Source organism: Sturnus vulgaris, chromosome 3, assembly GCF_052056855.1.
Source record: "Sturnus vulgaris isolate bStuVul1 chromosome 3, bStuVul1.hap1, whole genome shotgun sequence".
In the NCBI taxonomy this organism is placed as follows: Eukaryota; Metazoa; Chordata; class Aves; order Passeriformes; family Sturnidae; genus Sturnus; species Sturnus vulgaris.
The window spans coordinates 101,794,239-101,821,335 of record NC_142245.1 but is presented as its reverse complement, the minus strand read 5'-3'; the positions used below and the strand labels follow the sequence as shown (position 1 = coordinate 101,821,335).

The 27,097-nt window shown below is 42.5% G+C and overlaps 1 protein-coding gene across 1 annotated transcript; it reads right to left on the bottom strand.

Moving 5' to 3' along the window:
• Window positions 1–6,738: 6,738 nt before the first annotated feature.
• TRIB2 (tribbles pseudokinase 2) lies at window positions 6,739–26,458 on the bottom strand. Its single transcript, XM_014894966.2, has 3 exons — window positions 26,102–26,458; window positions 21,811–22,103; window positions 6,739–9,105 (listed from the first exon to the last, which is right to left on the bottom strand). The coding sequence occupies exons 1-3, from the start codon at window positions 26,369–26,371 to the stop codon at window positions 8,637–8,639; spliced, it is 1,032 nt and encodes a 343-aa protein (XP_014750452.1). The 5' UTR covers window positions 26,372–26,458; the 3' UTR covers window positions 6,739–8,636.
• Between the last annotated feature and the right edge of the window lie 639 nt (window positions 26,459–27,097).

The following is a 27,097-nucleotide window of genomic DNA, read 5'->3' as shown; positions in this document are numbered from 1 at the left end:
CTCAAAGGGAACAAAACTTTTCTGTGCATGCAAACAAATCAGGCTCTGGCAAGCAGGGAGGATTACTCCAATTTAACTTGAGACATCTCTGCCTGAGCTAGTCATGCTGAGCTCCTTTTATAGTCAGCAGAGAGAAATATAGTTGTCAACATTTAGCTGGACAAATCCTAGCCCTAAATTCCACTTGTGTAAGCCCATTACTTCCAGCTTCAATAGCATTAGATAGTCTGAATCTTGCCTTTGTCCTCCCTGTTACATGTAAAGCTGGCAGTGGGTTTCTCTGCCCATCTGAGAGGAACTTAAGAGCTGAGGCAGAACAAAGCTTGGGCTTGACTATAACTGACTTCAGAAGTGTGGTCAATCTGCCCTGCTGTGCTCTGACAGGGTAACCTTTTCTTATGAAAACAATCTTGGAATAAGTTTAAAACTGCCCTAAATATCAGAGTTTTTGGTCTAGTTCAGCAGCAAGAGCATGATGATTCTACTCCAGACAATGAAACCTATAGCCTATCTACTAACCTCTGGAAAGCAAGTCTTTCCCAGGTCTCTGGGGATCTCTGGGGATTATATGTTATTGATTCAGCTGACTGGAATTCACAGTAAATTGATGGTGTCAAGAAGTTGCAAAGAAGTACAGAAAAATGCAGTTTAGACACTTCTTTCCACTTCCCTGAACAATCGGCATCCAACAGCTACAATATTGGAAACATTACTTATGGATGGGAGCAGCAACATTCAGTCACTTAATCCAATCTACTGTTAGAAATAAGACGAGAAGCCTTCAACCCTTTAGAAAAGTCTGGTGTTTCTGAGATAGATAGCCTTTGGATATAGCACACAACATATACATTTCTCTCTTACTTCTCTGACGCATTCACCATGGTGGCCTCCAAATGCACTCTGTGTGACCTGGCAGCACAAACCCCATGGTAGCAAGTGTCACTTACAATTGCAGTTGTCCTAAGTAAAAGCAAAGTGTATTGGCAGGGTGGAAAAAGTCAGAAGATAAAACTGTTTAAACAGAATGACCAGACGATTTTCATTTTTGTTCTGTAATTTTTGAAAACAGATTACCGAAAGGCTAACATTGCCTGCATAAAATACCCTGTATTTGCTATGGTTTTTATTTTTCAGACTTATCTATAGGCAAGACTATCTGAAACCTAAAAACTTGATTTCCCCAAAAATTGCTAACTGCAGAAAATGGTGATGATGCTGTTGAAAAAGTACTGTGGAAGAAGGAGCAGAACTTGTTAAATCATGGCATTTTTCAAAATCAGTTGTACAATCCCAGGACGCTTGACGGAAAAAATAAGGTACAAGCCCCCCCCGCTCAAACAGCAAATAAGTAGAGCTCAAAATACCACTTGGCCCTTGACAGGTTGGTGTGAGTATTATTCTGGAACAGATAGCAATGTTTCTACTACAAAAGGGGCAAAGGGCATTATCTTTCCTACCTTTACCTATGAAGAAAGACCACTCATAAGGGGGAAAAAAAGGAGGAAGGGCACAATCATCCTGCATCTCCTGTGCTCTGAGGATATAAATGCAACCTTGACCTTGTCCTCGCTTTCTACACAAAGCTAAATTTATTCAGGAAAAATTTCATCCTGCAATAAAATGTGGGTTATCTTCATGGCCTGATCAATCAACAGGGATGAAATCAGGCAACGTTGACTACTCTCAGCCGCAGACAATTGCAAAATGTCACTGGATTTCTCTGAATCATGCATTTCATGTTGCTGATGTTCCTTTTTTAAATTAAAGACAGTACATTGGGAACTTTCTGACAAATCTCATTGCTGTCCTGAGGTTACGTGAGATCACTGGTTATTCATGTTAGCAGCTCCTCAGACCGGGCAAAGACTCGATAATCCACACAGTACCAAGAAAATGGATTTGTCAACATTTCTCGTCAAGTTGAATAGGAAAAAAAAAAGAAAAAAAGAAATATTTTTTGTTCTCTGCCATAAATTCTCTGTCGCAATCAAGCAATTGCTCTTCCAAGATATGTTCCTTTGACTGAATTAGAGAGTTTTTAAAAAGTCATAACTGGTAAAATATGCATGTACTTACTCATCTTGAGCATCTTGATTTGATTGGCCTTGATTTGAGCTACCAAGGAGAGTAGGCATCTTATGTAATTTTTTAAGCAATGTTTATTCTAATAAAAGTTTGTGTGTAGTAAAATCCTTTTACCCTAATGCAACTGGAGCCCTGTCAGAAACTCAGCATCCAGAAGAGCTTCAATTTTTACCCACAGATACACTCCATCTTACAGCAGCTCTAAAGGCTGTTTGCATGGATCAGACATGTTTCTTGCTAATGTGAAAACTAAAATTAGTAATTAGAAACACTCAGAAATTACCAATAATCTGCTGTGGTGGTGATCACACATAGAAGAAAGTACAAATCAACTCAATATGAAACAATAAAATGCCCATTGATGACCAATAAGCCAGAACTCTCCTCTTCTAGCAGGCTGACACTGAGCTTTTAACATTAAACCACAAGTGCATGGTATTTGACACCTTTTTCAACATATGATATTCTGACTAATTCTAATTTGGTCTATTTTTTAAAACTTAATTCCAGGGACTGAATCAGACCAAATTTTAGCCATACTCTGTTATGAGAGGAACAATGAATCCATGTAGAATTTAAAAGAGTCAGGTCTCAGCATGAGTAGAAATCAGACATTTAGCCTGCTCTGCCCCGTACCTTGAAGAATTTGCCTTGATCCATAGACCAGACTATTGCTAAGCATCTTACTTGGTCTGTTCAGCCTGGAGGTGACTGAGGGGAGACCTCACTGCAGGTACAACTTCCTTGAGAGGGGAAGAGAGGGACAGACACTGATCTCTGCTCTGTGGGGACAGGGACAGGGCATGAGGGAATGGCCTGGAGTTGTGTCAGGGCAGGTTTAGGTTGGATATTAGAAGGTTTTTTACCCAGAGGGTGTTTGGGCACTGGAACAGCTCCCCAGGACAGTGCTCACAGCACCAGCCTGATAGAGCTCAAGAAGTGTTTGGACAATGCTCTAGGGAACATGGTGTGATAAATGGGGATGGAGCTGTGCAGGGCCAGGAGTTAGACTGGATCCTCATGGATCCCTTCCAACTCAGGTTATTCTGTGATTCATGGTTACGGGTGGAAGTCTCTGTTTATAAGGGCACATTTGGTCACAGATGAAGGAAGATACTTGCTTTCTGCTGCTCCTCTCCACATCTCCAGCACATTCTGGCAGGTGGGGGAAACAGAGGCTGTGTGGCTCGGTGTCCCATGGCAGCAGCTGGTGCTGAATTCATGTCCTGCAGGGTCAGCAATGAGGGCAATTCTCTGCTGACCAATGACCCACACTTAGGTGAGCAGGCAGAAGTTTGTGTCACAGCATCCCTTCTTATTCTGTCACTTTGAGAAGGCCGAAGTTCAGACCCTGCAAGGAGGGCCTGCCCAACACCCACCTGCAACAAACTGTGTGCTCAACACTGATTCTCAGTGATTTAGAGGGGAAAAAGTCCAGCCCAATGGTAGCACCACAGATTGCCACAGAAGCCTTATCAACATGTTTCAGTCTTTCCAGGACTGACTGTGATGTCAGGGCTAGTGGGAAGCACGGACAAAGAGAGTTTCCTTCTTCGTGCACTGCTTTCTCAGTACACCTTTGCCAGCCTAATCAGATGGAGATAAACACCTTGCAATAGACTCTGCAACTGACGTCAGCTTTTTGTGTGCTTGGAATGATGTCAGCACCAGCTCTGCAATGCTTTAACCTCCTGAGCAAAAATAAACACAGCAGTAACTAACCTACTAGTTTGCACAATGCCAAGACTATTTCCTTTATGCCCTGCTGGCTACAGATGCTGGATGGAGGCAGGAGAATCAGAACAATGGGATCCACTCCTGTACTGAGCCAGTTTTTAAGAAGAGTCTAAACAAATATAAATTGAGTAATATGAAGAATAAATGATGCCTTAGAACAGAAGTCAGTCCCTTAAGAAATGGATTCCACTAATTTACATCAGTGCAAATAATATCAAATTAATTTTTCAGAATTTACACTATAATCACTGTAACTGTAATTTTTTTCACATATTTGCATACACTCACCAATATACATAAACATTTACAACTCAAATACACCCTACTTTCAAACTTGTATAGAGGCCTCTGGCGAGGCGTCAAAATTTCAAGCTAATAGCCTACATTTGCTTAATTCAGATGCCAAAAAAGCCAAAATGGAGGCACAGAAACTGGTACCAATAACATAAGTGTCAAGAACATTGGGAAAAGAAAAAGTCAGTGGCAGAACTGGCCTAATTTAAGGAGTTTTTTGGTTTCGTGTTTGGGTTTTCTCAAGAAATTTTCCCCAGCAGTTTCTCCTATTCCAGGAGAATTATACCATATTACAGGTCATTTATACTCCACTTGACTTACACTTTGATTTCAATTTATTTCATCGTGTAACCAATTTTCAACATTTGCTTCTACTGAAAGAATAAGAAAGCTACAAGCTAGCGAAGTTGTTAGCTGGACTGTCACTTATTAAATTAGCCAGATTTTCATAGAAATCTTAGCCAAAACTTAAAGAATAAAGAACTGATTATTACTAATTCTTTTGGTATTCATTATGCAATTAGTCACAGTGCTCGCTCATACATTTCCAAATTTCAACACAATCATTTCAGGATGAAGACTATTATTTTTTTCTCTTCTTAATAATTTTTCACTGGCATCAAATTTCATGTCCTTCCTCTCCAATTGTGAGGAAAGAGTTTGGGATTCAAGAGTCTTGGGCTGGGCTTTTTACTTTTTCTTTCCAGAAACACAAGTTCACCAAGGTTATTTCATCTACAAGAGAATGCATTTTTAATTGACTTGTTTATCTCCATAACACATGCACACCTCAGCAAGACTGAGGGATCAGGTTATATGACATCATGGTGCCAGAGGAATAATTGTCTGGTTTGTGCAGTCCTGAAGGAAAGTCTGTAGCTTGAAATTGCACACAAATGCTGCATTGACAGGATATATAATGCAGCAAAAAAAGAGCACATTTTTTTGGGGGGGTTTTTTTCAGTTGGGAGGGGTAGAGGAGGAGGGGCTGGAGGGCTTCCAAAGTCTGCCATGGAGTCATATTCTGTGAAATGGTTTTGTTTGTAGACATGGCTTTCACCCTGCACAGTTGTGAGATGATCATCCTTTTCCCCAGGACTGAGAGGCAGCTAAGACTATGTGACAGTCTGCTCAGCAAAATCCCAAATCCCATTGCAGTTGCTACCCAAATTGAGGCTGGAGCAGCACTAAGAAAGAGGTCTCAAGCATTTCTGCAGCAAGTAGTTGAGTACACAGGTATAGCACTAACAGTGCCCATGAAGCAGAAATAACGAAAAAGAGCCAGAAATCAGAATCACTAATCCCCCTCCTGGGTTCAGCTTTAGGAACAAGGAAGCTCCAAAACCAAGACACCCCTTCAGCATTTTATAAAACTGACTTCAGCTGCCAAAGGATTCCTCTGCAGCTTTATCCTCAAATAAAAAATTCACTGCAAACGAGCAATCATTAGTCAGCTGCATTTTTCGTATAATTACTGGCAGTGAAAAAGCAAGCGTGCAGGTTGCTGGAAAATAAGGTCTAACTACTTCCACCCAAACAGAACAGAAGCTGTTCACATAAGTTTTAGTGGGGGAGAGGGAAATCCTCAGTGCTCCCCTTCTCTCTCTGACTGATTACAATCTGCTTTTTTTTCCATAAAGCACATTTATTGTGGGAGTTTGATTTGAAAGAATTTCAAGTAATTTAAACTTTGGCTGCAGGCATACAGATCATTTAAAAACTGATCTTCAAGTGTTTCTACATGTTAATAACATTTCTAGTTAGTGCTATAATCGAGTTTTAATTCTCAATCTACCAACTGAAACATATGCCAAGAATTACCTAGAAAGAAATCATGTAGTTCCAAGTTAGCCAGGCTGACAGTAAACCCTGTGCTAGCAGTTTTAGTGCAATAATCTTTATTTTGCAATGGGAAGTTTTGAGGCTGGAGGTTTTCTTTAGGGGTGACTGTCAACCACCTACAGCTTTTTGAAGCTACAGAAGTGCACTGTGGTTCAAATCAAAGCCCAGTTCAAACTGTCTTTTCTTAATAGACCAGGATTCATCTGTCTGACCTCACGTTCTCAAATCATCTTATTACCCTACATGCTCTTATATATGTCACTACCTGCATCTGTTAATTATTAAGGTGAATGACAGCAACAGAATATGGCCTTATGAAATGGAAGACATTAAATTAGGAGGTGCTTAATTCAGATCCATCCTTTCTGGAATTGAGGTGCAAATGCAAGAAGCACATTGCCCCAGGATATTTCCAAGTGCAAATACCAGCTCACTCCATTTTGGTATCTCTCTTCACCAGCCAAAGAGCCTCCCACCACTCAAGTTCTCACCATATTTCAGTACCCCTCTTGAAAAAGGTAAATGGGCTTGGTAAGACACAGGGACAAGCCAAAAGAAAATAAAATAAAAGCCAGTTTTATTCATAGCAAATGTTAAAATATTTGATGAAAAGGGGCTTACAGTATTTACCTTGTAAATAAATATAAGTGCTAAGTTTTCTCAGCTCACGGGACAAGGCAAGAGCTTTTCAGCAATACCAAAAATACCAGCTGAATGATCCTAACAGAGCAAACTCCTGCAGCACTTCCTGTTCAGTAAGAACACTGTTCAACACTGAAGTTTAGTTAAATATGCACAATTTTATTTATTGAAGAGATTAGGACAAAAACATTAAACCAAATACATGACAAAGCACCAGAGGCAGTAAAACCCCACCATGCACATCACCAATCTTTCCTCCTATAAGGTACTTATAAAATAAAAAAAAGTCCTTCTTGACACAGCACCATCTTCAGAGTGTAAAAACATTACTCCTTTATATTCTTAGTTACCAAAATAGAACCAAGGCAGGTCAGCTGCAGCTAGCTTTGTCTCTTGATAAAGAACTGTGAAACATCCTCTTGAGAGTGGGACCATAACTTTCCTGCAAGGCAGGCAAATAGCATCCATACGTCAAATGCCAAGTAGCTGTACGCACATGCCACATACTATAATTAAGCACAAATTCAAGTAACATTTACATACTACAGAGTCCACATGTACCTACCCAAAAAACATGACCACTTCACAAAACGTATACAGGCAGTAATATCAGAACAACTGAGGTACTGGAAACACAAATATTTATGCCAAGAGATTTCAATATCATACAGCAATATAAAAGCAGTAATAAAAACATTTGCCAGTCTAAATCAAATAAAGCTATCTAGGAAAAAAAAAAAAAAAAAAAAAAAAAAAAGGCTAAATAAAAAGTTATTTAGGGACAGAAATACCTGAACAGAAAAGAAGTGTGTTAACTACAGCATGTAACATGTCATCCCAAGTCAACCCGTAATTGAAGTACTGGCTTAATACATCACTACTGTGACATTTTCTTCAATAAATAGAATAAGTCTTGACAATACAAAAGGTGCATATTACTGTGTATGTTTCAAGAGGAATATCTGTAATATAAATGTTCAGCTTATTAATACCCTCTTATTTCTTAGTCTGGACATAAACAAAAATGAAAATCAAACAATTCTTTTCCCAAGTTTAAAGGAATTCAAAGAAAAAACCCACAATACTCTTCCTCAATAATAAAGAGCCCTCTATTTACACATGGGCTAGTCAGTAAAGAAGAGATTGGTTCTCAGATGAAGACACCTTTAAGGGCTTTCTGCCCTCTCTAGTCATATACGTGCAGCATGGCAGATATGGAAGCCAGTATCTCATATCTTTAAAAAAAAAAATTATACAGTTTTCCTATTTTTTTTTCTCCCCTATTATAGCAGTAATGCATCTGAAAGTTCGAGTTATAATAGCTTCCTGCAACAAACCATTTGACACAAAACAGAACAGCCTGTTAAATGACAGTTACTTCCCCTTAAGGGAACAAAGCATTAAAATGTCATTTCCTGACAAGAATATTAAGTAGTTTATTTAGAAGAAATGACTTGAAAATAGCTATCAAGAGACATGAACTGAAATTTTGCTTTTTTTTAGCACCCACTTTTCATGTCCATCTTTGTGCATCTAATTTTTTCTTGTATTAATCCCATTAATTATTAGACATCTGATTAAAAAAGTAAGCCAATTGTATTTTCCCTGAATAATGGCTGAAGTTAAATATCTAACAGTGCGATGCCAAGATGTGAGCTGAGGCAAAAAAGTTTCTATTTGTTGTGAGTTACCACTTTTTTTAATGGAACAGAAACAGGAGTGATACAGCTGCACCAGAATTGGCATGTGCAGTCTCCTTGGCTCCAAAAAGGTGAGAAGCTACAATTGCTCCATGCTGCCTTTTCTCCTCCAAATCAATCTAACCTGATAGCAAGCTCCCCCCGCCCCCCCAATCTGTCCCCATGCTACATTTGTTATATTAGCTCCTTGTGGAGGTTCCTTCTCAATCCGAGGACCTCTGAGTGTCTTTTGCTACCAAGCTAGGCTGATGCAGGATGTGACTGAACGCGGTCAGGAAGGGCTCCTTCATGTGTCCATCTCCAGGTTGTGTACCTTCTGAACACCAGTCTTTGTGCTCAGTTAAAGAATGGGTCCAAGTCTTCTTCCATGTTGACATCAGGCACCAGCTGATCTGATACTTCCTTAGCACCATATCCTGAATTCGATACATTAAAATCTGTAGAAAACCATGGATGGTCCAGAATTTCCTGGGAAGTCAGCCTTTCTGATGGCTCTCGACGCAGTATGCTACGTATGAGGCATTTTGCCTTAGGGGATAGAGTTTCTGGAATGTTAAACTGCCCACGACGGATCTTGCTGAAGAGGGAACTAGGCTCAATGTCATGGAAAGGATAGCGTCCAACTAGCATGGTATAAAGCATGACACCTAGACTCCACACGTCCGCTGCTTTGCCAGAGTAGCTGCCATTTGTGTTCAAGATCTCTGGACTCACATAGGCTGGGCATCCATGCTTATCAGAAAGAGAGTCATCATTTCCTCTTAAAATATAAGCATCTTCTAGGCTTTCCAATTTCACTCTAGTCCTGCAGGGGAGGAGAAAACAAAATACTATCAAGGTAAGCAAACATCAAACACAAATTCTGGCTGTTGCAATTACATGGTTGTAATAGTCATAACTCTACGAAATTTGACAACTGCAGAAGTGCACAGTTTAAAATCACATGCACAGCAGTTTTGTCCCTTCCATACTGGTTAGGGATATTAGACACATATAGGGAATACAGCCACACATACAGCTACGAGATTTCAAATAGAGTCATGCCCAGCAAACTTATTAATAAGTTTATCTCTTAAAAAAAGAAAAGGAACTGCCATATTCATGCTCGTGGTTAATTTTACATAGACATGATTTCCAAAAGGGGACATAAACCTCAAGACCTTTTCTGAGCTGGATGTGCACTCTAATCTACCCATGTAGGATTAATGCCCAAATACAAACCCAGTCCTAACTACACAAGTTTGACACTTTCATGCTGGCAAAGCCTCTCTGTACACCTATAATTCCACAAGGTTTAATAGTAATAAAATGGTCACTCTGACCTTAAACGTTCCCTCTGACCAACTAACATGTTCCTTTATCCCAGCAATTTTAAGAGAAATTAAGAAAGAGCACTTCTAACAGATTTCAGTCTTCTCAAATAGACTTTTGGGCAAAGGGAGATCAGGTGAGCTGAAGGCCAAGATTAACAGCAAGCTTATCTACCCAACTGAGTCAGAGGAGCTCCTTGCACTGGAATGAACAGAGAATCTGGCAAAGGACTTGAAGAGATGACAGGGATGCCTTATCTAGATTGCAAACTCCTGCTGCCTGCAAAGCACTGTGAACTTGTCATTGTGCTGCAGTAATTATCTCTGCAAAAGAATTTTCTTCCCTTATGGATATCACACAAGAGCACAAAAAATGATGCAGTGCTGCTTGTCATAGCACTATATGAACATAACCTTTTTTCCCTTTCTCACTGCTAGGCTTTGTATCTATATTTAAATATCTGTCTCTGTTGGGAGGTATCCAAAGGATTACCAAGTACCCTTTAGACTATTTCCCAGTAAAAGATGGTTTTGAGAACAGAGTAACTACAAGGCAACAGGGCTTGTCCAGTGCCTTGGGATGGCAGAGTGACATAGCAGTAGTGCAGATTTTCCTTTCAATAATTTGGGGCCATAACTCAACCTGGGGTATTACTGCCCTCATCCCTCAACCCCACAGGTCTGTTAGCATCACTCCTAGCCCTGTGTCATGGCCCTGCTCCCACACCACAGACATTCACAGGCAGGGACTGGACTTCATCCCAGAAGGCAGAACTTGCATCTCTTGACTAAAGCACGTAATTTAACAGGCATTAAAATAGACAAGGAGAGCCTTGTTTCTTCAATGTTTACTGAAGACAACACTGATTGAGCTTGAGCTGCAAAAGACATCTGGGCCAGCTTTGGCTTAGACTTAGTTCCAGGGCAGCTCAGCCCTATCGTTTTTGAACCAACAGAGGAGCATTTTACTCCATGGAGTACTCCAGAAGCAACTGTGCCATAAACATTCATGACACTTGGACCTTTTCAACAGCTAAATACGTTTACTAGCAGAGGTGAAAGCCCCTCTGGCAACACGCCCCAAATGAGGAAGTCATAAATACAGAATTCCGAATACCTGGCTCCCAAGCACAGTGTGTCAGGGCAGCTCCTTCTCTCCTGAAACAAGCCAGTGTTTGCTCCTCCAGCTCAGTGCTGATGGGCTTTGTTCAACACACCTGCTTCCTCAATAATCACCACTGCCATCCTAAGAGTACTTCTGGCCATGGACAACCCCCTCACCAGCACTCAAACAATACTTCACAGCAGCAAGCAACACACAGGAAGCGGGCTGCAAGGAAAAATTTAACTACAATTACCAAGACCACAGAAATTTCCCTCTGTACACCAAACAGAGGGTCCACAACAAGAGAGTGACTTGAGGAGAGGCCTTTCACAGTGCTCAGCTTTGACACATTCCCACACCTGCACAGTGTAGGAAGAGAAGCAAGGAGAAACGCCCAGAGGAAAAAAAACATGCCAAAGAGGGCAGAGAACAGAGGAGAGGAAATGAAAGGGAAGGCAGGGACATGAGTTGTGGTTCCATTTGCATTGCTCACCTCAGTTTTTCCATAGAAAAGCATGTGTAGCAATAAAACAGTGGGGCCAGATATTCAAACATGCATTAAGTCACTGAACTGCCAGACAGGAAAGCATCGACTCACTCCTGCTAACTAACAGAAGCAGAACACACACACAGGGAGTGGGGCAGAGCAGGCTATTTATAAACAACTTCCAGGAGGGAATTCACCCCCGCACACACACCCGCCTGCCATCCCAGCGTCAGCAACACAGAGAAATGTTGTTTACTTTCCTATCCTATTTTACATTTCTGGGAGTTGCCAAAGACTTTAGAAAAACAGTTCAATAAGAAGCTTTTATATTACATAAAATTACTGGAATCCCCTTATCTCTCATTCCCTACAACAGACGCAGTACAAAACCACAGAGAACAGACTGCAAGGTGTGTCAAAAATTCGTATTTTTTTCCAAGAGAAGAAATAATTTATCGATAATAAAACAGAAGCAGCACACAAAAGCCATATCCCCATCTTGCTTTCCTCGCAAGGTGCTGCAGCCATCACACGAAACAGCGGGTTTTGTTTGAGCAAGCAAATGGAACAACAGCTGGCCCTTATCTGCCTGCTCCTCTGTAAGCCCTGGGCAAATGAAAACACTCAACCCAGGTTTTTCATCCTGCTGAGCTCACAGGCTTTGAGGAAACAAAAGGTCCCAAATTAAACAAAAACACAACCTTCAGTCTTCTTCCCCCTGGTCAGCCCCAAGCCCTCAGCCAGAAGCTCCCCTGTGTGCAAGGTGCAGGTGGTGAAATGGCTCCGCTGCACGCAGGCAGCGCTCCTGCAGCACCAGGCACGCGTTTCCCTGGCAGACTGCAGGGCTGCACCCCTGGGCACACACTGCCAGCTGCACGGCTCCTCCTCTCCCAGTCACACCAGGCACAACTCGGTGTTCCCGGTTTCACTTGTAAAGTCCAGTGTGTGCAGCAATGACAAGCCAGGGCTTCCATGGGTGCAGCAAGGAGAGCACAGCGGGATGGGGAGGGCTGTCTGACCGGGCTCCGCTGGCAGCACAAAGAGCTCACAGGGGGGTTCTGCCAGCATCCCCCACCACCAGGACTGGGGCTGGGCAGACACACCGCAGCCCATTTCCAGTGACAGGATTTCACCCGCCTCAGCCTCACAGATGGAAGGCAGTCTGTGCAGTGCTACCACTGAGCACTGCGCAGGTGTACACAGCAACTCTCACTCCCCTTTCGACAGTCATTTCACGTCTTTCCAGGCAATCAGAAGGAGCAGCCTGGCTCAGAAGCCGCTATTTCCCAGTGCACAGGACCCCATCTCTGCGAGAAACAGCTTCCAGCTCTGCTGGTCTTCTCTCACTCTCCATTTCAAGCATTGGCTTAAAGAACTCCGTAATCCAGTGAGGTTTTTGGGTTCGGTTTTGGGGGATTTTTTGGGAGGAGACAGCAGGCAGGGAGTATGGAAGGGAAATGGGAAAAAGAGGAGTCAAAGTCTAAATGCAGAGAAATGCAGAGACATGCTGAATGAGAAGCAATCTCTGTCTCCCACGCGCCTCTCTCAGAAAGCACTGAAATCAAATACCCAGGACAAGAAGTAAAAGCCAACAACAACAAACAGACCCTGCAAACTACAGGTCGATTCTGAGAATACAGAACCTCGACAGAAAAGAGTGGGGAGTGCATCCAATGGCAGATTAACTGGACAACCCAAAATCTGACATTTGTTAAGGCAAAGGACAGAAAAAAAACGAAACATGAAGGAGTGAAATCACAATCAACTTTAAAGTGCTCCCCATCACAGAGAAGAAAAAGGACAAAAATAGTTCTCTAAAAAACTCTCATTCTCTAAATAATTAACTCACATCAGTCACCTGAAGGATCCCCATAAGAGAAAAAAGGTTTTCGAAAAGCACCAGCATTTGAGCTTGACAAACAGTTGCAACAAAATTAATCCCCGAAGTTCAAATACAAGCTACTGCCACCGCCGGATGAGGATGACTTTGTACACATACTGTAGGGCAACAAAGACTTTTGCCAACGCTTACGTAATTACAATACATAATTTCAAATTTTAATGCAGACTCCGAATAAGCACTTGGAAAAAGTGCATTATGCATCTATCAGATCATTGATAAAACACTGCATTAGTTTAATGCATTAAAAAAAAATACAAGCCTGAATCATGGCTATTTAAAAAGGGGAAGCTATTCTGCCTATGAATGCTTTCCCATTACTGGTGAATGAAACCACAGAAGTGCAATCAGAGGGCAGCAGCAGCACTCGGACGGGAAATGCGTCTTTGTCCCCATAGAAACCGTCAGGGAAACCCATGAAAAACAATACCACTCTGAGTTTCTTATCAATATGCCATTCATTACTTGACTGCATTCAGACTTTGCTCTTCAGTAATGTAACAAAACATAATCAATTAAACGTCTTCCAGAAGATTCTCCAATGCAACCTTCTGAGTTAGCACTCACCTCTGCCTTTGTTGCACATCCCACACTTTTTTCCAAAGATTCACATTATTCTTCCCTGCAGAGCTTTGGGACTACCAGCAAATTGCTACCCTGCTTTCTGACACTGAAACCAGGCTGTAAGAATGCAATATTCACACCTGCTCTCCAAAAGCAAACACTTTCTATACCAAAATCAGTGGAATTATTCAGAGGGCTCTAAACACATAAAGCAGGAGAAAAAAAAAAATCAACATTTAAAGCACAGATAACAACTGATAGAAGAAAATATCTTCACTGCAGTGAATAAACAGTCAGTAGTAAAGGAGCTGAATCAATGAAAGCAGTCTGCCTTTAGTCTGTCCCCAAAGCCATCTGTATGAGAAATAATACCTGAACAACAGCTGAGCCAACCTTCCCATTTTGGGAATACTAACAGCAGACCAGACCCACAATTTTTGCACAGCAACACTCCTGATATGACAGCCAAATCAGCTGCTATGAGCACTCCAGATACACCATCCAATTATTACTTAGGCTGTGCCAAATGAGAAGATCCAGATTTACAGATTCTATGCAGCAGACTCTGGAGATCAGGAAACAAACATCATTGCCATCTGAACTGCCATTTTAAAAATACAATTACAGGTAAATAAAAAATGGCAAAAAATAAAATAAAAAAAGGTGCTTCACAATATTGCTCCAACAGTAAAAACTAAAAGCACCCAAGCAATATTATCCCACTGAGGCAAGGAAAGCCCTTCCCCTAGGTAGAGGCACTCAAGCCATTGACTGCCCAGTGGACCAGGGATTGCTCCTAGGTGGCCAATAATTTACAGGTCATTTAATCGAGGTCGGTTGCTCACACCCAATCATAAAGATGAGAAGAGCATGCAAGCAATTAGAGTCAAGGAGGCCAAAAAAAATAAAAGGGAAGCTCAACATTGGAAGCGGTTATCTTTTGCTAATCGATTTTTTTTTTTAAACTAAGGGAATTTCTCCTAAATAATGCAGAAGTAGGCTGCCATCAGGGAGCCAGTGAGACAGGGAAGGCGGTAACGAAACCCTGGGCAGATGATTTGCAGCTTTGGTGCAAAGACTCATTCTGAACTCACAACTATCCAATCTCCTTGGGGGCAGAGGGGCACACAAGAGCAGGGGGAAATGTTATGCCATCAATTTAAATCCTGGTCCCTTCACCAACAGATCCCTTTCCAGTTTGTAAGAGCACAGCGCATGAGTGTTCACCGCACAACATCCTACACAACTTCAGGGAAGCAAAAAGCAAACTCTTTGCACAGGCTGTTAGACAGTCTCTTGCATAATGAAACAGGCTCAAGGATATGTTTCAGAAGACAACTGGGACTTGCAGGCAGCACAGGTTTACAGGATGAACCTTGCTCCTAGGGGAAGATTCCTTCACTGGTACTTCCGCACAATAAGGAAGCCTCTAAAAATTACATCTCCCCCACCCTTCCTCTTCAGGGATGCTAACAGCACACTCAGCCCTGCCTGCACACCCCCGATGCGCAGTACCCAGCAACTTAGAGATTTTAACTTGTTTTAAGCTGGTCTGCGTTTTTTTTTCCCTACAGAACCCCACTTAAAAATGCTCAGACTCACCTTCAGGAAAGGCTGTTGCCCCAAAGACCTCAGCTTTACAACACTCAAATAGGATTCCTAGGAACAGCCTGTCATGTATGCCATATACTGCGTTTCTTCCATGCCCTTATTGCCTAAGGACAAAACACGTTCCCCAGAGAGTTGGTAGGTAGTGATGCATGAGTTGGGGTGCAGGCTGTGAAATCCAAGGCAGACCCTTCCACAGAGGAGCTTGATTACAATACCCTGAGAAATCCATTTTTTGACAAGAATCTGGCTCAGGGCAGCTATTTCACCACCTCATTTTTATCTTGTTAGATCACATTGAAGATCAGAGTTTTAAAAGGCTGTGCTGTCAACCATATGCTGTGCTCCCCATCTTTTCCAGATCTTTTGATACAACGCATGATGAAACTCCACAGGGAAAGAAGACCACAATTTGACTTTTTTAACATAATTGCATGTTGTGAAAACAGCCCTGCACTTTCTGAGCCTCTGATGGGTGCTCAACATCTCTAAGGCAGAGCCATGCCATTATTTCACAATCTTACTGAAAACCTTTTGCTTAGATGTCTGCAATCCTGTCGCCAAGCAATACACATCTACCAAAAAAGCAGGTGTTCAAGACTAAATATGGCCCAGGTTGGGTCCTGTTTACCATCTTCACGTTTCCTCTCCCACTCAAGCCTGAAGTAATCTCCCAGTATGATAATAAGGACAAGTAGAAGAGAAGGCAGCAGAAGAACTTCCCTCTGACAATCCACTGCAGCTGTGGCTAATCGGGCTCCTGCCTCCCTTTTTCACCCCCAGCACAGACATCCTGTCTCTATTCATAATTCAACATGGACCATTTTGAAGCAAGTCTATGGATGGAGGTTTTCAAGTCTTTGAAAGGACCAGTTGTTGAACTGAATTTGAGATGTCCTAAGACACATCTACTCCCAGGGACTACAAAGTGCCTTTAATCAGAGAGATCCCATGATGGGCACCTCAGGAGAGGCACCACCCATGACTGGCATGACAGCCAACAACACCTACCACAGCACCCTGCCTAAACAGAGAGAGTGAAGACAAGGCCCTGCTATGATCCACAGACACTCTAGGGGTAAATCTCCTGCAAACTCCAGCGCTGGGTACAACACCAAAGATTTTTGACATTCATGGTCTCACTGAAAGGCCCTGATCTGACTCAAGGTCCATTTGAGCTCCCATCATGATCCCAAGGCCAGACAGCAGCCAAATCTTCCCTGGCTTATGCATTAATTTATAACCTTTGGCACAACAATTAACCTGTTTATCTATGCCCTCGAGAGAGATTTATGCACTTCACAGGGCGGGTGTGATGTTCACTAGCTGCACACAGCCTCCCTCTTCGCTTGCACTGGGAAGGGCACCAAACACACAACAAATTCAGTGTTGCTCCTAGGAACATGATGAGAGCAGAGGCTTAGTAACCAAACCCCATAAAGGCAAAGGGGGCACAAATCGTTCTGTGAGAGAGAGTTGTGCAACCACTTCATCCTCTGCCCTAACCCTCACAGCAGATTTGCTGTCCATTGAGAAATTCACCTCCTTCCCATATTCTACGAACAATAATTTCTGGTTTGAAATTTGACCTGCAATTCTCCACTATTGAAGAACTCGTGCTCTTTGGTCCTGTGGTCCCATTCAGGGTAGTGCAAAGTGCTTAAATGACAAACAGATGAAGACTGTTTTTATTTCTAAATCTTTGGGTATTTTAAGAGCACTCCCATTTTGTTTGATTTTCTTCCACTTTAGGACTCTCTTTCTAGGACTTAGGCAAAGCATTAACTTACCCTTAAAATTGCATAGAAAACATGTAACAGTAAATTCTAACACATTGATGAAAAAGTTGCTGACCATCATAATCTGATGCTGGGGAGAAAAGCTTACTACTAACTATGAGAAAATGAAAGGTCTACATGCAAAAAGGTTGGTATATGTATTTGCATTTTTTGTGGGATCAGGTTTGTATCATGAGGATTGCAAACAACTAGGTCATGTTAAAGCATCATCCACTCAAAGCTAAGAAATTAAAGAGGAAAAATATTCTAAAAGCACCAAGTAAATTATGTTATGCTACAACAAGCTTTCTAAATTAGTGTATTGTACTGGCTGCATTCCTCTGGCATAGAGCAAAAAGTGTCAAATCCTGTTTATTTTTTTGAATCCCACCTGCCTCACATTTACTCAAAGAATAGAGGAAAATTATAATATCTAAATACCAAAACTATTTTGATTTTCCTTTCAACAAGTATGATGAATGTACAAGGTCTTTAAGCTTCAAATATTACGACAGCTAATATTTTAATATAATTAAAGGCTTAAAAAACACACTAAAGAAATTAATAATTCCCTGACAGCAGAAATGTTCTTGTATTAAGAAAACCATTGAAACAACCAACACAGAAATGCTTCATTTAATTCTGAGATATTTCAGATGGCTCTTTCTCAAAGCATCTGCTATGTATCAGACTGATGAACTGCTTTATTAGCTATATACTGTGTATAGCACTATTTTTAGCACAACCCAAAAAAACCTGCCTGTTCTGCAACATTAGGGACACCAGCTAGGAGAAGGGCATGGTTGTTCTGCCCAAGGGCCTAACTATGAGGACAGGCTGTACACGGAAAATGGTAAATACCATGCCATGAACAGAGATAAAATACTCAAAAGCAAGAGCCTCACAACATCAACACCAACACCAACCTGGCTTAATACCCAGGACAAAAAATATTTAACAACATGGATGGAAGCAGAAAATATACAAGTACACATTTTATCACAGGTCATCCACTGTTTTGGATTCAAGTTTCATTCTGAAGTGTAAGGACAGTTTCTGAAGTGTTCAAGTATCTCAGAGGTACTTTAGAAAGTCTGTTGAGACTCAGTATGGCAAGTCAGTGACATTTTCCATATTTTCAGTGTCCTGGAAGCCACTGCACTCATTTAATAGATGTGCTGCTGCTTGCAAATCCAGTCTTACAAAACATTTCCAGCCATGCCGTAATATTTTAGAACTTCTGCTTCATCAAAATCAGCTGCAGGTTTATGGAGTTAACTCTGAAATTTTGATACTGCAAGACTGGCTATTTCACCTATAGTTTACAAAGGGATCCACAGACACAGCCCTCCCTAAAAAACACAACTGCACTACCTTTAATACAAAACAAAGGGCCCATGTAGCAACAGCACACATCATTTTTATGGAATGCAATTTACCCTACCTTCAAACTTCCTATAGTTCAAGATTTAAAGAAATTATTATAAATTGCCTTGAAACATAAATAGTTTCTGTTTGCTTCCACAGTGGAATTCTGAGTTTCATTTTAAGTGCTGATGTACTTACACAGATGCAATAGTGTAAGACATGATCAGTCTGTCATGTATTTAGCACATGAAGGGAACACCTCTAGTATGATTAGGACCCCTACAAAATCCTCAGTGCTACTAGCCTACAGCAATACTTTATTCCACCTCTTACCTCCCAGTTCATTAGAAACATCCCAAAGCACTGTGATTTGCAACATTCAAATAACACACATTTTTAGTGGGGACATCAAGTTGAAGCAAAGAGCTCTCATGGTGCGGCTAGATCAGGAGCATAAATCTTTGCAAATTCCAGCTGTAATTTAGATAATGGGAATGGGGTAGAAAAGAGTTTCAACACTGTATGCACCCACTTGCAAAACTTCAGCAGCTCTGTTTTTGTACTCCGTGAAAGAACATGTACTAAGAAATGTTTTAAAATTTATTTTCTTTTTTAAACAAATGGAAATACTTCCATATAACCTTCACATTCCCTCTGGCTCCTCCAGTCTGGCAGCTCTCAGCTAACAGCAGACAAGCATCTTACTAAAAAAAATAAAAGCACCAAGTTTTCCATTCATGTGTTGCCTGCATGCTGGATTTCCCATCTTTTCTTCTACCAAAATAAAAGCTATGAGAGTCTTCAAGAAGAGGAAGTTCCCAAAGCAGTAGCTACTTAAAATGAACTGCAGAAAAATAGCCCTGAAGAAATAGGAAAAGAACTACTAAGAAAGAGCTCCACTGAAGAGCCGGTGACATACAGCAGCAGAGCTCACACACATTTCTCAAAACATCATTTTTATCTCTTCTCTCCCTCCCTGGTTCATGACGAGCAGCAGAGAGCAAGGGCTGGTGCAGCACACGTCTGCCAGGCAGTGCTGCTGGCAGCAGCTCCTCAAGGAGGGCTCAGCACTCAGGCATCCCCAGCAGCAGCCCAGACACACCGCAGCTCAGAGGGCTGCGAGCAACACACCAGCACCTCCGTGAACTCAGGAGGACCAGGAAGATTCTTCATGTCTAAATATAGCAGCAGATTGAAAGTGATGACTGATTACAGTATGATGATCAGAGGATGTGAAAAAAGGCAGTCGCTGCTGTTCTATTTCTATCTCACATTATTTCAACTCTGTTTATTTAGCAGAGAAAGGATTGCAATACCTTCCTACTTACAAACCAACATTACATCCAGAAGAAAACCACATTATCATTATCTTAAAAATAACCAGCAAGTCCTATTTGACCTTTAAAGTGAATTATTGTATAATTAGAAGACAATGCTCAAAACTGAGTAACAGTGTCATTTTGTAGACAACAGCTAAGTTAAAAACATTCATAAAAGCCACCACTGCTATTACAGTACACACCACTTTTCTTGGGTGGCTGAAGGATTTGGCCCTGTGCCTCCTATGCTGCATTCAGTTCCTAGTAAGCAGCAGGGTAGGAGTTCAGCAGCATCCAGCACAGGCCTGCGTGCTCCCACTGCACTGCTCTGAGCTCATGCTGCCTTCCCTGGGAGCAGCTCCTCCAAGTTCTGTTCTTCGTGCAAAACCACACATGTTTACATATATCCCCGGGAAAAAAAAAATCCACTTTAACATTAGGATGTTATCAGCAACAACAGAGAACAATCCCTCTCTCAACTATTTTGCACAAGTTTCCTTCTTATCTGCATCAGAGGTTCCACAATGGTGCTTAATTATTAAACTGGGAGTAAAGTTGTGGAAGTGCAGTTTCCATCTACCTGCTCTGCATTTCTCTATGGATGGACATTAAGCTCGTTCAATTTTAGGCTTTTTTATTTGAAAAAGATGAGGAGGCAATCAGACCTTGGGGCTGCAGTAGAAAAATGCTTTGCCGACAATCATCTGAACTGAATTAACAAGTGAAAATATATATTATTTTTCAGTCCGCAAAAAGATTAAAGGAGAGGCTTATTTTGCAAAACTCAGCTTGCAATAAAATTTAAGTAGAGAATATTTAAACAGGATAGGTCACCTTTATGATGTAATCTTTATTTTAAGAGCAGGAACTTTTCTTTCTTGAATTAATGGTGTATTACTTTTTTCTAATTTTTAGATCACCAACTTCCTGAGCCTGTGGAGAACTTAAGAGAATTTGGCTGTAGCTTGTAATTCCCTCAAACAGAATTAATATGCACTGGTTATTTTTAACAAAGGTCTCCAGAACATCCATTTCATTCTGCAGCAGTTTGAACAAGTTTTCAGACAATTTTTAGCATTTAATTAAAAGGGCAAAACATCTCCCCATCCTCTACTAAGAGAGGAAGAAGCATAAAGGCTCTGCTCCTGTTTAGATATTTGGGGTTTTTTTTAATGGTCATCTTCCAATTTAATCACTCTGTGAAAGCCTGACATTATTTCGAAAGCATTTATTGCTCTGATATCTTACGTGGGAATTGCAAATAAATTCATCATTCAAGACAAAGAAGACTGGTGAACACACAAGGAAAGAGATAGGAAATTTCCACAGGTGCAGCAGTACAGGTTATTGCTGCACATCAGAAAGAGCCCTTCAATATAGCCAGAGCATCCAGTGCTATTTCTTTCCCTGTCTTCCCATACTCCTTCCCCAAATCATTTACACAGGAGAGTGTATAGGGAGGAGATATTATTAAAAGAAAAACCAACCAAACAGTAGTTCCCCAAGTACTACAACAGCTGATACTACAAACAAGCACCCCGAGTGCAAGCCAGTTTTAGTCTTAGTACTATTAGTGACCACATAATATTCTTACGAGCAGCCTCCAGACCCCTGGAAAACAAGATGTCCTCAGAACATTCCTACAGAAAACACTTGATTGTTCTTCCTCTTTACACCTCCTCACTGGAACAAGCCATTTCAGTCCCCAGTCGTCTTTAACATCCTGGATCCTCTTTTAACACCAGCAACCTTTATGATAGTGCAGCTCTTACAGCAGACACCCTTTCAGAGCTTTCCTGCAGGAGAAGTCTGTCTCCTCATTAGGAATGAGGAAACTCCTCTAGGTGGAGAAGCAGAGGCCAAACACCAATGCAAACAGAGCTCTATACCAAATTTACTCCAAAACCTAAGCCAGAAGGTAAAATGGCACATGCATCCCAGGATCAGGTTGCAGAGGAAAATAAAGTGGACTACAAAGAAATGGTATAGAGACATCAGAGGGTACAATGTCCTGCACCTCCAGCTATCTGACCTCGGGCACCCCCAGCCATCAAGTGAGGGAGACTCTTACCTTTCTTCATCCTTGAAAATAAACTTTCGCAGCTTGAGATCTCGCAGTACCAGTCCACCATCGTGGCAGTGTGCAACAGCTGAAGCTATTTGATAGAAGAGTTTGGCTGCCTCCTCTTCTTTAAGCTTCTTGCAGGTACGAACAAACGAATGCATGTCCCCATAGCTCCTTTCAAAGAACACATAAGCTTTTGTCTCCCCAAGAATTATTTCAGTAATTTGGTTGATATTTTTATGAGCAGGCAGACAAAAACATGGTGCTAATAACTCCTGGTAGCAGCCAATATCAAACACCTGCAGGAACAATGACAGTAAAGCCAGGGTTAGTGACATGAAGGACAGTGAAGTCATGGTACATCTGATTTTGCTAACAAAACCATCTCTAAGTACAATTTATGTCACTGCTGAAAGCTGCACCAAAGTAAACAGGATGTCACAAACTCACGGCACTGAGGACAAGACAAAGCAGACTGTATAACCTCACACAAGACACATGTTACCTTGACAGGAAAGGCTAGTCTTCAAAACCGGTAACATGCGTAGTTACATTAGCTAACATCTTATCAAATCTAGAATGCAATCTAAATTAAGCTGTGAAGACCAGGGATGTACAAGGGCAGTACTCAGAAGGAAGCGTGTTTCTTTTCTATTTTCCATCCTAATCAACTCATAAAAAATACAGCCAGTAGCTTTGCATTGAAAGAAGCTGTCACATTAAATCCACCCTGATGCACATGCCTGCCTCTTTTGATTTTATTAACCCATTAAAGCCTTAAGGATTTTCAGGCTTAAAGTATCATCTATTGCTATTCCTATTTACTTCCTGCCTTTCTTTCATCTCTGAAAAACAGCAAAGTCACTTTCACTTTCCAAGTCTCAGTTCCACAATGGCTGTTTATAAGATCAGAAGGACAACCCGGGAAATAGCTCTGCCTGTTGGAGCACAGACAAACACCCTTCAAAAGGCAAAGACAAAACCACCCTGAACTCTCTGCATTTCAATCAAGTGCTCCATTAAAAGCAAAGTGTCCCTTTACTACTAAGTATGTTATCACTGATCTTATGAATGAGCTGTAAGAACTAAAAAAGCTGCTGGGAAACCCAAATATAAAAAGTTACTATAATCTAGTGATGACGAATGAATCAGTATTTGAGTCAATTGAGAAAAGACCACATTACAAGAAAATGAAAGACTTCATTGAGAATAACAGAAGTCAGTGTGCTAAGAGACTATGAGCAAAGTATTGATAGGAGTGATTTTTCTTTTTTAATTATACCTGCTGCAGAGGACTGCAAAGCAAGTACTAGCATTTCCACCAGCATAAAAATTCGATTAATATGTAACTTGCTCATGAGTGTTTTGTTACTTCGGCAAAAAGAATTTAAGGTAGTCATGTGTCCTTTGAACGAAATATAAAACTGAAGAACTGGTCTAGTTCTCTAACCACTGTTTTAAACTGCAATTGTTTTTCTCCTTTCTGTATTCTACCATTTGTATTCTGACAGTGGGTATTTGTACCTTCTCTGAGAAGCAAATATCTCCCGGCTTCCTCTAAAGCTTTAAAAACCTTTAAAAATTGAGTGAGAAAGATACAGTTCAATCAAAAATTACCTGAGGCTTCAAAACCTGCATCATTTAACGCTTCAGAGCACAATCCTAATAAACTCCTTCCACAAAAGAGGACCCAAATCCCAAGAAACTGGGACACCTCCTCCTCAAGGACCTCCTTTTCCCCTCACCCCATACCTGCACTGCCTTACCCCAGCACAGGGAAAAACAACCTTAAAGGCAGACTGCCAAACAGACCCAGCACATTTCACGGGGGGAGGATTAGCACCGAGGCATTCTGGTGACATGGTGCACCAGGGAAGCAGAACCAGGGCGGGGAGGGGGTGCTGGTAAAATCCCTGGTGTGCAATTCATTCCAGAGGAGAATTCGTTGACATTCGGATCTCAAAACTCGTAACTACTACATTAAAAGTGAATGGCTCTTCTACAAAGAAGCTGCTATAAAATAAAATTTAAGCAGGAATATTCATGTAGCTCAAACCCTCATGTGAAGAAACGTCTTTCCAGAATTCTCTCCTAAACCAGATTATCATAATGGAAATTAGTTACATTTTGTGTTTCTCAGACTGTGTTAAATAAGTAGTTCTGGATATGTACCAGCACAGTGTTTGAAAGGGGGTAGATAGGAAGCACTATCATACTGCTACGGTGTCAAATACCTTCTATAAAGGGCTCCTTTGTATCCCAGCTTTTAAGATCCCTGGCCTCAATTCAGCAAATGTCCAATAAGCTGCAGTTTGATTTAGGTCTCGCTGGGAATTGGAAGTGAGAAGTTACCATTGTTTGGATGTCACAGAGCCTTGAAGCAAATAACGGCATCTGTACAGCCAGTGGGTGCAGCCAAATGAATCTTGAGAATCATCAGTATGTGTCTGTTATCCAACCCAACGTTTCTGCAAGCAATCTCCAAGAGCATCTTCAGTGAGATACCAGAGAGCACCTCTCCTTGTCGGAAGGCTACTTGACAAATAGTTGTCATGATACTGCAGGCATTTTAAAGCACACATTAAATTAAGCCGAGTTCAGGACTGACAACTGCATACTCAAAAACTAGCAAGCCAGGCTAAGATCGTATTTTTGGAGCACAGCTAGTAGTGCCTCGCACATATGGAAAAACTGATACTATTCAAATGTCAGGATCAGCTCAAAAACATACAGCTTAAGTGGAAAGGGGAAAAAAATAACAGCCCAGTCTTTGTGAGCTGCAGTTACACTGTTCATACTGTTATCAAAACAGTGCCTTAATCCTGCAAACCAAACAGGAAACAAAGAAGCGCAGAGCCCCCGCTTTACCACTTGCTATGCAAGTTCACCTAGAATTTCATGCAGAGCAGCAGTTTTGTGAGATCTGTTTATTTCATGAAAAGATGCCAACGTCCTAGAGTGCAGCACTGTACTACTGCATGGAGCTGGGCTTTCATTCGCGAAATTCTCATGTTCTGTTTCAGTTCAGTAACAAAGCATCCAGTTCAGCATGCAATATGAGTTCTTTGCAAAGCCATGGGCCTTTTTTCCCCCTAAATAATCACATGAAGTCCGAGGCTGCCTTAATGTCAGGTTTTATAACTCAATCAGTAAGCATATTTAAATTGCCCTCTGAACTCCAATCTCCACAAATAGCAAGGAGGAGCAATTATTTTCACTTCTCTGGTACAGCCTAGTCCATAAGTTTTGATGAATCAAGTATGAGAAAGTATGAAACAGTCAGCAACACTATTATTAATCTCTGGAATACTAGTAAACCACAATACAACTACTTTTCCATCTAGAAATTTGCCAAATGGCATTAATTCCGTGTTTTGGGAATAATACAAACACTGCAGCATGTGCTGCAAGGTTCCAATTTGCTACGTAGTTATAAAAACTACTACTGGGTACTGTTGCAGTTTGCTGGACATAAGTCTGTCTCACTACAGACAATAAGAACCACAATTTGGGAACAAAGGATAATATTCCCTCAGCTCAAAAAGAGAAAAACACCCCTCCACAGATGTGCACGTGTGTGGATTTCTTTTTCCCACAGCTCACCTTTTAATAGTACGAACAAATTGGGAGGAGGCAGAGAAAAGCCGGCAGGCTACAAAGAGTGGGATAGCTATTTTGTCTGCACTTCTAAAAACCGTAGGTGTGCAGGTTTTATTCTTGCTCAGTTGGGCAATGGGGGAGGATGCTGTTTGCAAACAACCTCCACCGTGAGGGAGCTCAGGCTGATTAATTAGATGTGGTTCTTCTTTTTTTTTTTTTAAATCACTTTTAAGACAAAGCTGATGGCAATCTGCCCCCACCCCCCACTTCTTCATCTTCTTCCGTACCCCAACGCACAGAATTGGGGGCAGTAAAAATCGAGGAAGCCAGCAGGTCCCAACACCTTAAAATTAGCTGGGGATTCCCTACTCCATTTTGAAAAGTGAGTGTGGGGAAGATAAAGCTTTCTCCTGGTCTGAACTCACGGTAAAACCTACTTCAGGAACGGCTCTTTCCAGAACAATATCCCCCTGCCAATAGAAGGCAGACCTGGCTCCGGGCCACCGCTATAACGTGGCCATTGTCTGGAGAGAGGGAAAAGTTACAAGATTCGCCTATAATCCTGTCTCCCTGCCTTTTGTTTCTCCACTGTTCAATAAACGAGGTACACGGCCGTGCTCGCCCTGCTGCAAGACACGGGAAACCCAGGCGCGACAGGGGAGAACCCGGGGAGAGGGAGAACAAGGAGAGGCATTACCTTGCAAACCAGCTCCTCGCCGCTGTGCAGATGTACGGCTCGGAAAACGTGGTCTCCCTCGAGAGGCTCCAACAATAAGTATTTCCCGATGCAAGAAACGCAATGCGACAAGTTCGGGGTCTCCGGCGGGCTCGGCGAGCCTAGATTCGGGCTAAAACTCTGGCTTGGCTCGATGGACCGTATGGACGAGAGCTCTTCAAAATCCTGGGTTTTATTCCGCGGTCTCCCATATCGTGCTATCGTGATAGGGGTTGACCTTTGTATGTTCATGAGTATGGAGAAGACCAGCCGAGACGCTGCACCGGAGCCCTGGCGTGGAGCGCGGTCCCTCGCCCGTCCAGCTGCGGCTGCCTTTGTGTGGCGGGGGGGGCGGGAGCGCGGCGGCGGCGGGCGACCAGCCTCAGCGCCGCGTCCTGGGCACAGGGAGAGAGCGCTCAGCCCGCGGCCCTTTGTTCCCGCCGCCGGCCGGGCGCGCAGCGGCGCGGAGCAGCGCGGCGGCGGGGCAGCGGCGCCCGGAGCCGGGGTGCCGAGGGGCGGGCGGCGGCGCGGCCGGGGCTGGGCGGCCGCCGCTCCCGCGGGGCGCGCAGCGCGGGCGGCAACAAAAGATCGGTAACGCGGTGTGCGCAGCGGGACCGTCCTTCCGCTCCCCTACGGCCCGGCAGCGCCGCGCTGCCGCGGCTCGGCTGTAGATGGCGCGGGAGCCTCGCCGCTAGCGCCCGGGGCGCTCCGAGAATGCCCCGCGAAACAGCGAGGGAGCATTTAATTTAACTTGGGCCGACAAAGGAGCGGGACCGCGGCGGGAGGCTCGGGGGAGCCGCACCGGCACCAAGGGAGCGCGGGTCAGCGCGCACCGCTCCGCGCCGGCGGAAAGGAATGGGCTGTCGTTGTCGCGACAGAACAAAAAGTGCAACCAGAGAATAGAGAGCGCTCCCACGCTCCCCCTGCACGGCGGATTGTGAGCGGGGGCTCGCTGCCTTCGCCGCGTTTAATGGAGTT

Coding starts and splice junctions, on each gene's coding strand:
- TRIB2 (XM_014894966.2), bottom strand. CDS start 26,371: ATGAACATACAAAGGTCAACCCCTATCACGATAGCACGATATGGGAGA. Junction 22,104..26,101: donor GCGAGGAGCTGGTTTGCAAG/GTAATGCCTCTC, acceptor TTGTTCCTGCAG/GTGTTTGATATTGGCTGCTA. Junction 9,106..21,810: donor ATTTTCAAGGATGAAGAAAG/GTAAGAGTCTCC, acceptor CCTCCCCTGCAG/GACTAGAGTGAAATTGGAAA.